The sequence below is a fragment of the Colossoma macropomum genome, unplaced genomic scaffold, assembly GCF_904425465.1.
Source record: "Colossoma macropomum unplaced genomic scaffold, Colossoma_macropomum, whole genome shotgun sequence".
Taxonomy (NCBI): domain Eukaryota; kingdom Metazoa; phylum Chordata; class Actinopteri; order Characiformes; family Serrasalmidae; genus Colossoma; species Colossoma macropomum.
The window spans coordinates 21,561,751-21,575,935 of record NW_023494807.1 but is presented as its reverse complement, the minus strand read 5'-3'; the positions used below and the strand labels follow the sequence as shown (position 1 = coordinate 21,575,935).

The following is a 14,185-nucleotide window of genomic DNA, read 5'->3' as shown; positions in this document are numbered from 1 at the left end:
GAAACTCGACATGATCTTCTGCTGTTGTAGCCCTCAAGGTTTGACATGTTGTGCATTCCGAGATGCTTTTCTGTTCACCACAAAAGTGTTTTTCTGGGATACTGTAACCTTTCTGTCAGCTTGAACCCAATTCGGACCATTCTCTGCTGACCTCTCTCATCAACAAGGCATTTCCTTTCACAGAACTGCTGTTCACTGGATGTTTTTTCTTTATTGCAGCACTCCGAGTAAACTCGAGAGACTGCTGTGAGTGACAATCCAAGGAGATCAGTAGTTATAGAAAAACTTAAACTAGCCCATCTAGCACCAACAATCATGCCATGGTCAAAATCACTATGATCACATTTTTCCCCCATTCTGATGGTTGAACATTACCTGAAGCTGCCAGCCCATATCTGCATGCAGATGTATATAATATTAATATTTTAATGAATAAAATATTTAGATATTTTATCCATGTGGAAATGATGTACACATTTCTATTAAGTCAATGCAATGTATCATTGTCTTGACTAATTCTCCCTTTGATAATATCACTCTCAGCAATGTTTGAGTTTTGAGATCTTTCCTCAAATTAGACTCAGCTTATGTTTTTCCAACAGGTTTCAGGTCCGGCCATTGAAAAAGCTTCATTACAGGTCAGTGTGTTGACATGGAAGAAAGCAATGACCTGCTGAAGATCCAGTATCCAGTAAGTAGACCAAATCTGAGTCCATGGCAGGTTCAAATTGAAGGAAACAGCCCTGAAACATATCTAGCACTGCATTTCCATGATTATTTTCTGACTACCCATGTGTTTCTTCTACACCAAACCTGTTTTGGTTTCTCCTGACCCGACAACGCACTTCCACTCTAGATTCCAGTGAAGTGTAGAAAACTCCAGGCGCTTACATTTGTATTTTGATAAGAGTTGGGATATTTTTTGCTGGCACAGCTTCCAAATGACTCATTGCCATGGAAGTGGATTCTTATCAAAGTTTGATCGACATCTTCAACTGCAATTCTTGGATCAGAGTGGCACGCAATTCACAGCTACCACTTTTGAGAGCACTAAATGTTGCATAGTGTTTCTCTTTGTCTCAGGTACGTGTGAATATCGAGTACTGTGCAAAAGTCAGAGACCACCCTTCACTTATTTCATTTCCAGTCAAAATGGCCATTAAGTTATTAATTTTTCAAGAGATAATTCTGAGAAGATTACACAAAAGATAAACTTACATAAAAAAGGTAAATAAGTGAAAAAAAAAAAACATTTTCAAAACTGCAGTTCAAAAATTACTAAAAGGTACAGAAAAAATGGAACTCCAAAACCTGGTAGACACCAAACTGTTACTATCAGATAAACAGCACTTAAAACTTTCATCTTTGAGAGAGAGGAGAAAATCAAGCGGCTGGTGTTTTCAGAACAATAAACTGACCACCCCAGAGTCCAGACCTCAACATCACTGAATGTGTTTGGGATTACTTGGATCATTAGAATTAAAAAAGTGCAAACAACTTCTAAGACTGAACTTTGGAGATGTGGAAAAAAACCTTGCAGATTTCTCTGAAAAACTGAAAGTTAGTTCCTTATAAAGAACGGAAACTGTAATAAAGGCAAAAAGTGGACACTCTAAATACTGAAAATGACAGGATTCTGTGTAATTTTTTGTTAAAACTTTGTTTTCTGCTCTTTTCCTGAAAAATCAATAACTAGTACTTGGCTGTTTTGACTAGAATCGCATCCCATGATTATGGCACATATTTTGCTTAGTTTGAAGATAGGGCAGCACTGCTAATGAGAGCACTGCTAATCATACTAGAGTAGTATGAAAAGAGGATCCTTCTTGAGCAGAGCAGGAAGAAGTAAACATATTACAGTATTTTTAATAGTGGCCAGTTTATTAGAAACACCTACCTTGTACCCACATTCACTGGCCGTTTTACCAGAAACACCTACTATATAGGTACACTGTGTAGGTTTACAGTTGTTGACTGTAGCCCATCTGTTATTGCACCCCTTCTACCACATCCATTAATGGAAAGGGACCACTGCTGACCAAATATTAATTGGGTAGTGGACCATTCTTAGCATGGCAGCAACACTAACATAGCAGCGGCATAGACAGGAAGACAAAAAAATCTATTGTTCAGAGTTAATTTGATTCTTAAGTGCTGTAATAATAATATCTGGTGAGGTAATAAGTAATAAAGGCAATTCGTTAACAGTGTCAAATTGTCACAATTCATAAAAAATGATGTGATCATCAGAAATAGCTAAGCAGCTTCATACTGAAACATACAGAAACATTCTGTCCAATTGTAAACACACTTTCAGTCCTCATCAGAACTAACATGCATTTCAATGTCAACACAGTCATTACACTGTCATCGTTATCTTTGCTGCCATCCTCATTATTATCATTGTCTATATCCTCAACAGCTAAATGTTTATATTCAATGTCCAGGCATTTCAGGAAGATCATAAAAGGCTCTAGTGAAAAGCAGCTGGGCTGCATTACTAGGGTTCCAGTGCAAAACTCCTTGAGGTGGTTCAGTACAGTACAACCACTAGATGGAGCTATTGTTTCACTATTGCCTTCTTGAAGGCAACACGGTTAAAATTGTTAAATTACAATGAACAGACCAAAATTAAATACTATCGTTCTAATGTCTATGGAGTCCCAGTGATTTTAGTAGAAAGAGGAGGGAGGTACTGAATATTAAAGTGTCAAACAAGCTCCAGATTATAACAAGGATTTCCAGTGTTGCTTTTTTAGGAGACTCTAAAGTGCAGCTTCTTTATAGCAGTAGTGTCATTGACATTAAAACTAAAGTACATTCTTCATTCTGACCCTGCAATCAGTACAGTTCCATGCAGTCCATTCAGTGTGGAACATACTGTTCATGTAAATGTGTATGTGTTTTTACACATTACTGATTCTAACGCTAAAGGGGCTACTGTCTCTCATCCTCCCTCGCTCTTCCCCTCTTTCTCTGTAACTTTGCTCTAACTGCATCTTCTCTGGGTCCCCTCCCTCAACTCCTCCGCTACTACTGTAATTTTGACGGTTGGAAGGCGGTGACTCTTTGAAAAGGGGTGGGGTCTTGGCCTTGATGACCTTGTCAAAGTAGGCAAGGTCCGCTACGTATTTGCCCATTGGAGACAGAGAGACGATGGGCGGGAACTCATAGCCCCAGAGGATCTCGTCAGGCAGGTAGGACGTGCGCACCTGGCAAGTGGCAGAGGTGGGTTCCACTGTAGAGCTCATCATCACTAGCAGCTCAAAATCCGCCAGCTCTGGGTCTGTCCACCCCCCACCTGAGACAGAGAGAGAAAAAAGAAAATCTTCAGTAAAGCTTTAGATTAGATTCAGACTAGACGGTTTCAGTCCATTTGGTGCCCTCAAGATTCTTATACTGTTAGATCTCAGGGCAGCATCTGATACATTTTGTCATATCCTACTTCATAATTACACAAGGTGCCTCTCAAGGATGTTTAATTTGTGCCCTCCTTTTCACCATATACTGTATATGCTTCTTCTTGGTCATATCATTCAGTGACACAGTCTTAACTTCTACTTTTATGAAGATGGCACTCAGATTTATCTCACTCCTTTTTCATTAGTTCCATAATCCACAATCTAAAACTGTGATTGATTTCCAACTTTCTTAAATTACATCAAGACAGAACAATTTTCACTACTGGTCCGAAAACTGCTTTCTAAAATTCCCACATTTTCAAGTAACACTGATAGTGTCATTGCCAAATCCTGAGTTCTTCCATTCTCATGCCTTTTCTCATGCCTTTTTTCCATAAATAAGAGACTGTCAAACCTTAGGTCACCCATCATGAGGCAACTTTTATTAGATAGCTGTATGCCACTACAGGTCATGCAAAAAGACACAGAAAGATGCTTTTTTCATTTAAAGACCCCTTTTTAACATGTAAACACAGCATCATTGTGTCTAAGGTACCAAACTGTAACTGTTTTTAAGGTGGAAAATTTAAATAAGCTGGCAAACAAGAAGTCACCTTCAGCTTCAATGTTCCCCAGTTAAATGTGAGGTAGCATTTGAGTGTTGTGTTTAACAATCAAAAATGTTTCTCTGTTATAGTGGTGGGGTGGGTAATATCCTAACGATTTAGCTCCCTCTACTAGTGCAATCTTGGCATACTTTTAGATCTTACACTTTTCATTCATACATGCACACACACATATTGTAAATGTACCCTTGGCTGCCCATGCTCTAAGTGGGCTGTCATTGTCAATAGTGTGGTAGAAGGTGAGGGGAAGGATGAGGAAGGGACTCTCGCTGGCTGTGTCCACACTGAAGGTGACGTTTCTCTGGTCCAGACGCACCGTCTCGCCCTCTTTAGACACGCATGGCTGCAGCAGCTTCCCTGTCACCTGCAAAGTGCCTTTTCAGTTAAGTTTGTGTTCATAATACACATTCAGCAGTACGTAAACATTATAGCATATAGGCCAGTAGGTCCACAGGATGGATTACTACTATCCTAACTGCATCAGGTGACAATGGACAAAAAATGTGAAATAGGCTGGGCGACTATGACTATGATTACAAGCTCCTCCCCCATTTACCTGGCAGCCCAGTAGGAGGCTTTTGCGCATATTGGCCACCCTAATCATGAGACATGGCCTCCCATCGTGATTGGCTACCACTGCATGCTGGCTAAAGCGGACTGTCTCACCACGTTTCTTTGGCCGAGCCACCTGAAGCAGGGCAGGGAGAGGAATTGGGAGAAAAGGGGGAACAGACAGAGAGAAAGACAGTGAAAAAAAGGATTCATCAAAGGTAATAAAATGCTAAATGACACAACAGGTTTATTTGATGCCTGGCAAAGAGGTATTGAAAGGATAAAGCATCATAAATGCAGTACTTGGTAATGACGAATTTGTTGATGTTTCACTGACATCATCTTAGCACAATCACTGGGCCTTGAAATGTAGTCCCCAGATTTCTAACCATAAAACAATTTCTAATGAAATTATTACAGAATGTAAGATCTTCATGGTTAATGGCACTGAGTTATTGCATCCTTATGCCTTTTTCCACATAAAATAAATAAGAGACTGTCAAAGCTTAAATTATCCATCATGAGACAACTTTTATGAGATGGCTGCATGCCACTATTGGTTATGCAAAAAGGCATGGAGAGATGCTTTTTCATGTAAAGACCCATTTTTAACATGTAAGCACATGTTAAAACGCTTGTGTCTAATTTGTGCATCATTTAAGGTGGAAAATTCAAATAAGAAACTGGCAAATAAGCCAACTTCAGCTTTGTCCATGTAAGTTGTTATAGTAAGTAATGTTATCCAGTTCAAAGTGAGGTAACGTTCTATGTTTCTGCACCCACGAATAACATGAAATAACACAGAATTTTGTTTTTCAGTGTGAACAAAAGGTGTCTAAATGGTGCACCTTTGCAAGGAAGGTTCCGGTGATGAAGATCTCCATGGCAGTGGTGATAAGGAGCTGAATGATAAGCAGGACGATAGCAGACGGGCACTCTTCGGTGATGCAACGGAAGCCGTAGCCAATGGTGGTCTGTGTCTCCAAGGAGAAGAGGAACGCTCCTGTCAGAGTCTGCATCTGCATCACACAAAGTGTGTGGTTGGCCGGAGGCTCAAACTCTGGAGGGGAGGAGACAAATAACACACACACCCTGCTTAATATGTCACGAGTTCTTTTTCTGCTCTGGTTACCTCTGCTGGTTAGACTTGAGCTCTGAGTATTTCATTTCCCAGAATGCACAAAGAACAACTGTTAACATCACCTAGTTTTATCTATCTGTAATTTGTCCTCTCCCTCACTCCACCACCTTTCCCTTTCTCCTTTTACTGTGTCCCTACAGCCCTCTTCTCATGCCATTTTCTCCTATTTTCTATCTTCCTTTTCTTTCCCAGTAGTATTGACAATCTAACCAGAATATCATCTGGATTTGGTACAGATTTGTTGTATGCAGTGCAGGTTAGGTTGTCCATACTCTTATATGAAAGAAAAGAATGCAGTACTCTCCTTGTGACATCTCTGCAATCTGTTTGCTAGGGCAGTGGTTCCTAAACCTCTGCACATTTTAGTGTAAGCATACAGTTTTCTCAAATAACGTTAACCAAAAATTGAGCCTGCGTAATACAAAGTGTAAAGAATATTCCTATTACACAATGTCCAACTTGGGCTTCAGTTAGCTAACCTGATCCACCTTATGATACAACTAATCAACTGAATAAGCCCCTCTTGAGTTACCTTCTCAATTAATTGGCAATGATTAGTTGGCGATTTGTATGATGATAATATCAATGCATATTTTACATTGTCCTATTGGTCTTATCCTGAAGGACATATGCATATATGTGCACATTTTTGCTATAGTATTTTCATTCATTCATTCATTCATTCATTCATTCATTCATTCATCCATTCATTCATTCATTCATTCATCCATCCAATAATTTGAAATCTTTAAAGGGTTATGCATGGATTGTTATTGTTTGGCCCTTTTAAAAACTTAGAATTTTTTAATTAATCATCAAAATAATCTGTAAATAACTCAATTAGCAATATAATTAAAAGTGACAGCTATAGATGGAATGAGCAATTACCTCAGTTACTGATAATGGTATGTTGGCGCAGACAAAGCCACATTAACAAGGAGCTGCAAAATAATAAATTAAGCACACTCGTATGAAAAGAGCTGCATGTGATGCAGGTATGCTAACGTATTAGTGATATTACACAGTGTGACTTAATTTTTCTGCAGTGTTTTGCATTAAGCTGAAAAATCAACAGCAACACAGGCCAATAACTGAAGGTATGAGTTGAAGAAGTGAGATGGCAACAAACAGCCCCATGAGATTAAATCATGGATATGGATAGGCATTTTAACTATTTTTTGCTCCTTTGCATATCCCAACAACAAAACATTGCATTTAGTTATGAATAAACAAGGCCGCCCAGTGTCTCACTTGTAAAATATTCAAGTAACATATTCTTTATTTTTTATGTAGCAATATTACAGTTAATAACTGAAAACATTTGTGATATCCAGAGATATCTTTTTTTTTTGAGGGGACTCTCGCCTGTAGTCTAGAGCCGGCACTGGTAACAGACTTACTAAAATGTGTAGGGCAGGGGTACACCAGGACGAGCACTGGAACTGTGCTAAAAAAAATGACTGACCATTCTGTGTTTCACTTCAGTGTTTTGGCCTGTCTAGTTGATACAGTGGCCTCCTAGGTGAGGCTGCTTACCCAGCAAGTCTCCATGTACCAGGGCCAGCAGGTACCACAGCAGTCCAAAGGTGAACCACGTTCCAACAAAAGTGGCACTGAACAGTACTAGCTTGTATCGCCACTGCATGTCCACAAAGGTGGTCCAGGGGTCGCGCAGATACAGAGCTCCCCGCCCACTCACGTGCTCAATGCGTACATTGCTCCGCCCGTCTTTGGACAGGACACGGCGGCGGCGGCGGTGCGTCTGGCTCCCGGGCCCTGTCCCACTCAGCAGTGGCTTCAGGGCATCCGTCTGCGTCTGACAGTGGCACACCTTCTGGTGGGCGGAGCCATGCGGAGAGGTGGGCACAGATGATGTCATCTGCAAATAACAACAAAAATGCATCACATTAGCTATTTTATTGCTGGCTTAGATCTAGGTATAAAATGTACTACAAATTACTCATAATTTGGATCCACTTAAATCTTAAACAATGTATATACAAACTAGACACCAGAATCATGACAATATTTTGGGAACAGTTATAAGTTATTAAATGACAGATGATATACTTTATTTATCTATTTACAATATTTTTGGTTAAGTATTCTGCCAAGAGAATTTATCGCCACTTTTCAAATATGAGGCATTCTGGATATTAACTTTATTAAAACTATTATTGATGCTATATAGCTTTTATAGTCATCAATATCTTTTCCAGGATCCTACAAATCATTAGAAGCCTGTGAAGTAGCATAGGACCAGCATGTTAAAATCATATTTATATATAGCATAATTTCAAACTTTTGAACTGTAAATATGAAATTCTTTGGTCAACAGACAGACAGAAATACAGTATTTGACAGTCGACCCCATTGAACTTCTATGGGAACCTTTAAGCACTCTGGGTTGACCTCTCTACTGTAGTCCTCAGCCTGACCACAAGAGGGAAAAGCACCTGCCAAAGCATCTGATGAAAAAAGGGGGACACAGTATTGCTTTACTCGAGAGCTGCCTTAAACGCACAAAGGAAGCATTTGTTGATGAAAAGAATGAATGGATGAGATTGAGGGATTAAGTGAACGAGAAAAGTCACTTTCTCCAAGTTCCCAGGCTATCCATCTAGTCATCTCCTTCTCTCTCCCTCTCCCTCTCCCCTCATTTTGTTCGTCTCTGGGTGTGATCATCCTTCTCTGGCTAGGCCACACAAGGACCTCTCTTTCTCTCAGCTGCTCTTCCTCACTGCTTTCTACTGTTTGTTTGAATGGCCTAGTCATGTGTGTCTAGAGGAATGGATGCAAGAGGTTCACGCGCACACACACACACACACACACACACACACACACAAATACACATAGACACTAGGGTCTGACTGATACTGATTTTAAAAGGCAAAAAATTAGCAAAATTAGCAATAATATCTTACTGAGTTTGTTTAATGTTAATTACTCGTTATGTCTAATCAGTTGTCTTCATAGAAAATGTTTGCTTTTACATATTTTTGCATGTTTTTGTTATCAATCCACAGACATTTAGAGGAAATCATACTAAAACTAGTGTTGTTGGGAAATGCATCTTTTGAGATACATGAGACTTTGAGAAAAAATGAATTGACTAATGAAGTAACTAGCAACTTCACCTGCTACTTTCAGTGGTGGCCATCCCTGGACCTGTTGCTGAAATAGCCACTGGATGTGTCATGTGACCCTTCACTGGATCCACCACTGACCTACCACTGGACTTGCCACTGTACTCATCCCTAGACCTGCCACTGTACTAGTCTCTGGACCTGCCACTGGACACATCACTAAACCCATCACTGGATCTGTCACTAGACCCATTACTGGATCCAGCACTGACCTACCACTGGAACTGCCACTGTACCAATGTACCACTGTACCAATCACTGGGCTGGCCACTGTGCAGGAGCAACAAGTAACCAGCCCACTGCAGGCAGGAGTAGGACGAAGCATACACAAAGAGAAATTCCGCAAATTAATGAAAAACCTAAAAAAAGTTTACAATATAAAATAATAACAGTAAAACGATTAAAATGAATGAAGTCATTTTAAAGAGTTGCAAAGTAATCAATCATGTGAACAACATGCAAATTCTTGTAGTTTACAGAGATGGTGGAGCCTTCAGCCCAACAGCCACAGCTGCCCAGCCCAGCAAAATACCCAAAATAACCATTCTGTGGTTTAATTCTTGCTTTGTGTTTACTGGGAATAAATGGCGTTTGGTGAAGTCACAGTGAGTCTGATGACCATGAGTACCATGTTATTTCAGCAGAGATTAATGTATTTGTGAACAGGCAAACGTCAAATATTGGATGTCAGTTCACCTTGACGACACTGCGTGAGTGGAAGTGGGCGAAAACATTTCAGTTACAGGCAGGAGAGGGACAAATGTTCCCAATTTTCTACAGGAGCGGGATGACGTCTTGTGGGAGCAAGCGGGAAAGGGACTGAAAAAAACAGTTCCACAAAAACCTCTACTATACCGGACACTGCAATCAAACCATCACTGTATCTACCACTGGACCTCCAACAGGCCCTGCCACTAGATTTGCCATTTGACCCACCACTGGACCCGCCAGTGACCTACCACTGAAACCATCACAGAACCTGTCATTGAACCTGCCTTTGGACCATGGACCAGTCATTGGACCTGCCTCTTGACCTGCCATGGAAACTGTCACAAGATCCACCACTTCACCCACCACTGGCCCTACCACTGGAACTGCCACCGGACCCATCAGTGTCACTGGACCTGCTACTTCACCCATCACTAGACCTGTCACATTTTGAGGCTGCCCTCAATCGATATTATCAGCCAACTGATATATGGCAGCAACAATATATATTTATATGTATTCTAATATAAATTTGCTCTGCTTAATCCTAAACCTATCCCTAACCTTAACCTCAACACACATAAATAAATTGTTTTACTCTGTCGTTTTTAAATGAGACATGGAGCTTTAGTAAAAAGCATTTTATAAAGTCAAAACAACTGCTGATTATGATACTGTAGGGTAAATTTATCTAATTTTACCCCACCCCTGCACTATATAGTGAGCTCATCTGTGTCCTGAAAATGCACTAAAACAAACAAACACTAAGCAGTTGTTCATACCCGCCAGACTGTCCCTGCAGTTACGCAAGCTGGAGTGTTTATAATTAAGATAATTACAATAACACAATCCTAATTTGTTTTTGTGCTTCTGTTGTTTCTCTCTCCCTGCCTTTCACACACACTCTCTCTCCTTCTTTCTCTCTCTCTGCCTCTCTCTATCTTTCTCTTTCAGCATCACTTTTAAACTGCAAGTGTCAGTATATATGGATCCACACTACTACATAGTTTACATATGCTGCTATCACAGCTTGTGTTTTTGTACCCTTTCAGAGAAGTCTTTTTATTCTTGAATTTTTACCCACTCTTCCTGAACACTTCTAGGTCTGCAATGTTCCTGCATGGTCTTGTTTCATAGCATGTTTAAGGTCTACGTACAGATTACAAATGACGTTGAAGTCAGGGGACTGTAGGGACCAAAGGATCATTCCAAAAGCTTCAGTTGGGTTTCTTGAAGCAGTTCATGGTAGATTTTGAGGTATGTTTTGGATCACTGTCCTGCTGTAGAAGCCAGGTTCTTTTCAGCTTCAGCTTCATAACTGTGTCACATTTGCTAGAATTTTTTGATATTAAGTCAAGTCAAGTCAAGTCAAATTTATTTATATAGTGCCTTTTACAACAGATGTTGTCACAAAGCAGCTTTACAAAGAATCCGGGTCCAAGCCCCCAGTGAGCAAGACTTGGCGACAGTGGCAAGGAAAAATTCCCTCAACAGGAGGAAGAAACCTTGAGAGGAACCAGACTCAAATAGGGGAACCCATCCTCCTCTGGTCGACACCAGATAACAGCACAGACACAAAACAGTATAAGTGGATACAGTTTAACACCACTGTGCAGTGCGCCGGCTGCATCAGTCACGTCAGACCCTCTTAGGACAGGCAGCTGCTCAGCTCAGGGAAAAAGAGGGGGATGGGGGGGGGATAAGAGGGACATAGTTAGGAAAACAAATTAACCAAAGGCTCAACTAAACAGGTAAGTTTTTAGCCTAGACTTAAAGATGGAGGCTGTGTCTGAGTCCCGAACACAGACTGGTAGGTTATTCCAAAGCTGGGGGGCATTGTATGAAAAGGCTCTTCCCCCTGACGTAACTTTATTTATTCTGGGTACTAATAATGAGCTGCACCTTGTGATCTAAGTGGGCATGTTGGTTGATAATAGGAAATAAGGTCACTGAGGTACTGAGGAGCAAGGCCATTCAAAGCTTTATATGTCAGAAGAAGAATTTTGTACTCAATGCGGAATTTAACTGGCAACCAATGTAAGGTACACAAAATTGGGCTAATGTGGTCAAATTTCCTGGTTTTGGTGAGAACTCTGGCTGCAGCGTTCTGGACTAACTGAAGCTTGTTAAGGTTTTGGCTGGAACAACCAGAAAGCAGAGCGTTACAGTAATCTAACGTGGACGTGATAAAGGCGTGAACTAACGTTTCTGCATCCTGTAGCGACAGTGCATTTCTTAATTTAGCGATGTTACGCAGGTGGAGGAAAGCTATTCTGGTAATATTGGTAATATGCTCATCGAAGGCCAGACTGGGATCGATCATGACACCAAGGCTTTTTACAGATGCGTCTAGTGCAATTGAGAAATTATCGAGCTTAAGAGTAAACGTAGGCAGATTATCCCTAGCAGCTTTTGGACCAAGAAGAAGAACTTCTGTTTTGTCCGAATTTAGTAAGAGGAAGTTACTTGACATCCATTCTTTAATGTCTTTTGCACAGTCCTCTATCTTATTAAGTTCAATATTAACTGGAATCTATTCTTCCATCTACTTGTGCAATGCTTCCCAAACATATCTTTGGTGATTGTGGGCAAAGAGTTCAATTTTTACTAAATAAGTTCATAGCACTTGTTTCCAAAACACCTCTGGCTTATCTAGACTTTGTTTAGCATACGTCATTTCTTTTGTGACGAAAGTCTTCAGGTGACTCTTCCATGCAGATCGTGTTTGTGCAAGCAGTGCTATATGGTGTTGGTTAAACCATTTTGAATGTCCTTTGCTGTCATAAAGAGGTTTTGCTTTGTATTTCTGGTCAGCATACGAGCAGCTCTATCTAAGAGTTTTTTGGTCTTCCAGATCTAGCCTTGACTTCCACAGTTCTCCACAGCTGCCATTTCTCAATTACATTTTGGACGATGGTAAATGCAAGCTCAAACTTCTTTGATATTTTTTTATGCATTTGCTTTGTAGATATCAATTAGCTTAATTTTATAAATCCTCAGCCAGTTGCTTGTAGCGATGGTAGCTCAGTGTTAGCACAGTGCTTGAAGAATCTGAGAATTAACTACGCTCTGGCATTCTCATCAGCTGACAATTCCTAATGACAATTCTTGACATGAATAACCACTCCTAACAATTCAATGAAGTTCTGAGACTTTATAACCAGAAGGGCATCCAAATTATTGCACAATTATTATTTTCTGTTCTTCCATTTTTAGACTTCTTCAAACACAAAGTCACTGTGTATCAATACATATTAAAAATAGTTGAGCAGAGGTTGTGTTTGCTTCTTTTAACCTCAAAAATCAACAAAATATGCAAATTCATCAGCAGTGTTATTTAATATTCAGTTTTATGTGGACACAAAGACATTATTAAGTGATGAACAAAAATCATATAATGATCTATTGATCTAATTTTTGTCAGATAATCTACTAAATATGAGGCATTCTCAATGTTCATTCTTTGCTTTCACAGTCATTATGAACTCTTCTACATCTCAGTTCATCATTCTCGGCACATCTAGCACTTTTTTACAGCTCCCACCAAATTAATGATCTAAAGTTGTAGTGTAGTAGTATTTTAATAACATCACTTTACACATGCACCTGCAACACAATTGGTTTTATATTACAGAAAACAGTGATTTTAAACTTTTTGAAAAGTGGTGTTTTATTAAGGAATCATTCATAGTAGTTACTGTACAATACATAAAATTTATAACTTAATAAATAATAAAAATAATAATAATAATAATAAGAAGAAGCCTGCAGTTTATGGGGTTAAAGTGGTAATGTTTGATGGCATTCTAATAAGAGAAAATTGTTATTTTTTCTTTAGATTTTTCTGTCCCTTTCTTGCTGATACTTTTCTCAGCTGCCCTCTCTCTGTCGCTCTCTCTCTCCACATCCATCGAGCTATCTCTTGTATAATGGAATGCATTGTTGACAACACAGATGAAAGGAACAAAAGATCAGGAACAAAAGTGTGTGTGAGTGAGAGACAAAGATAGAGGAAAGAGAGAGAGGAAAAGAGTCAGAGCAAAAGAAAGAAAGAAAGAAAGACAGGAGCAAGAGAGGGAGATGGAGAGAGAGAGGGAGAGAGAGAGAGAGAGAGAGAGAGAGAGAGAGAGAGAGGGAGAGAGAGAGGGAGAGAGAGAGAGATGTGAAAAAAGGCCCTCATTAGTATTCCAAAGTGGATAATAATCCCCCCTTGGCTGGACTCAAATGCACCATCTCTTCATTCCCTCGCAATCAACTCTCTCTCTCTCACTCTTTTTCTCTGTGGGCCCAGAGCCCTGCCATCTGCAAACCTGAATGGAAAAGTCTACAGAGTATTAGAGTAATAACATCTATAGTACAGCATACAGATGTTTAGGCCTTCAGGTTCTCAAGGTCCAGATCCTTTTCAGATTACATTTATGTACAGTTTATAGCAATTTTTAGGAATGAATTACAGTAAATTTTCTTCCTGAGCACATTAACTCACACATATGTGTATAACACTTTTGCTTTCTCCTTTATGAGGCTACTTGAAGGCTAACGTGTGACTCCTACATTTCATTTACAGATTTAGAGCAAAGTTTGTAAACTGAAAAAATAATACATTCAATT

General features: G+C 39.8%; 1 protein-coding gene across 3 annotated transcripts in view; it reads right to left on the bottom strand.

Moving 5' to 3' along the window:
• Nucleotides 1-1,854: 1,854 nt before the first annotated feature.
• LOC118797217 (ATP-sensitive inward rectifier potassium channel 10) overlaps nucleotides 1,855-14,185 on the bottom strand; it is a 14,055-nt gene continuing 1,724 nt past the window's right edge. Inside the window, exons 1-6 of one of the 3 annotated variants that reach the window (XM_036556491.1) lie at nucleotides 8,112-8,130; nucleotides 7,257-7,599; nucleotides 5,428-5,639; nucleotides 4,584-4,715; nucleotides 4,214-4,391; nucleotides 2,907-3,301 (exon numbers count right to left, since the gene is read on the bottom strand). In XM_036556491.1, the coding sequence (XP_036412384.1) occupies nucleotides 2,907-3,301; nucleotides 4,214-4,391; nucleotides 4,584-4,715; nucleotides 5,428-5,639; nucleotides 7,257-7,599 (1,260 nt within the window). In that variant the 5' untranslated portion in view covers nucleotides 8,112-8,130. Of the gene's footprint in view, nucleotides 3,302-4,213; nucleotides 4,392-4,583; nucleotides 4,716-5,427; nucleotides 5,640-7,256; nucleotides 7,600-8,111; nucleotides 8,131-14,185 lie in introns of those variants that run through there. The other 2 variants (XM_036556492.1, XM_036556490.1) reach the window with 2 other exon arrangements.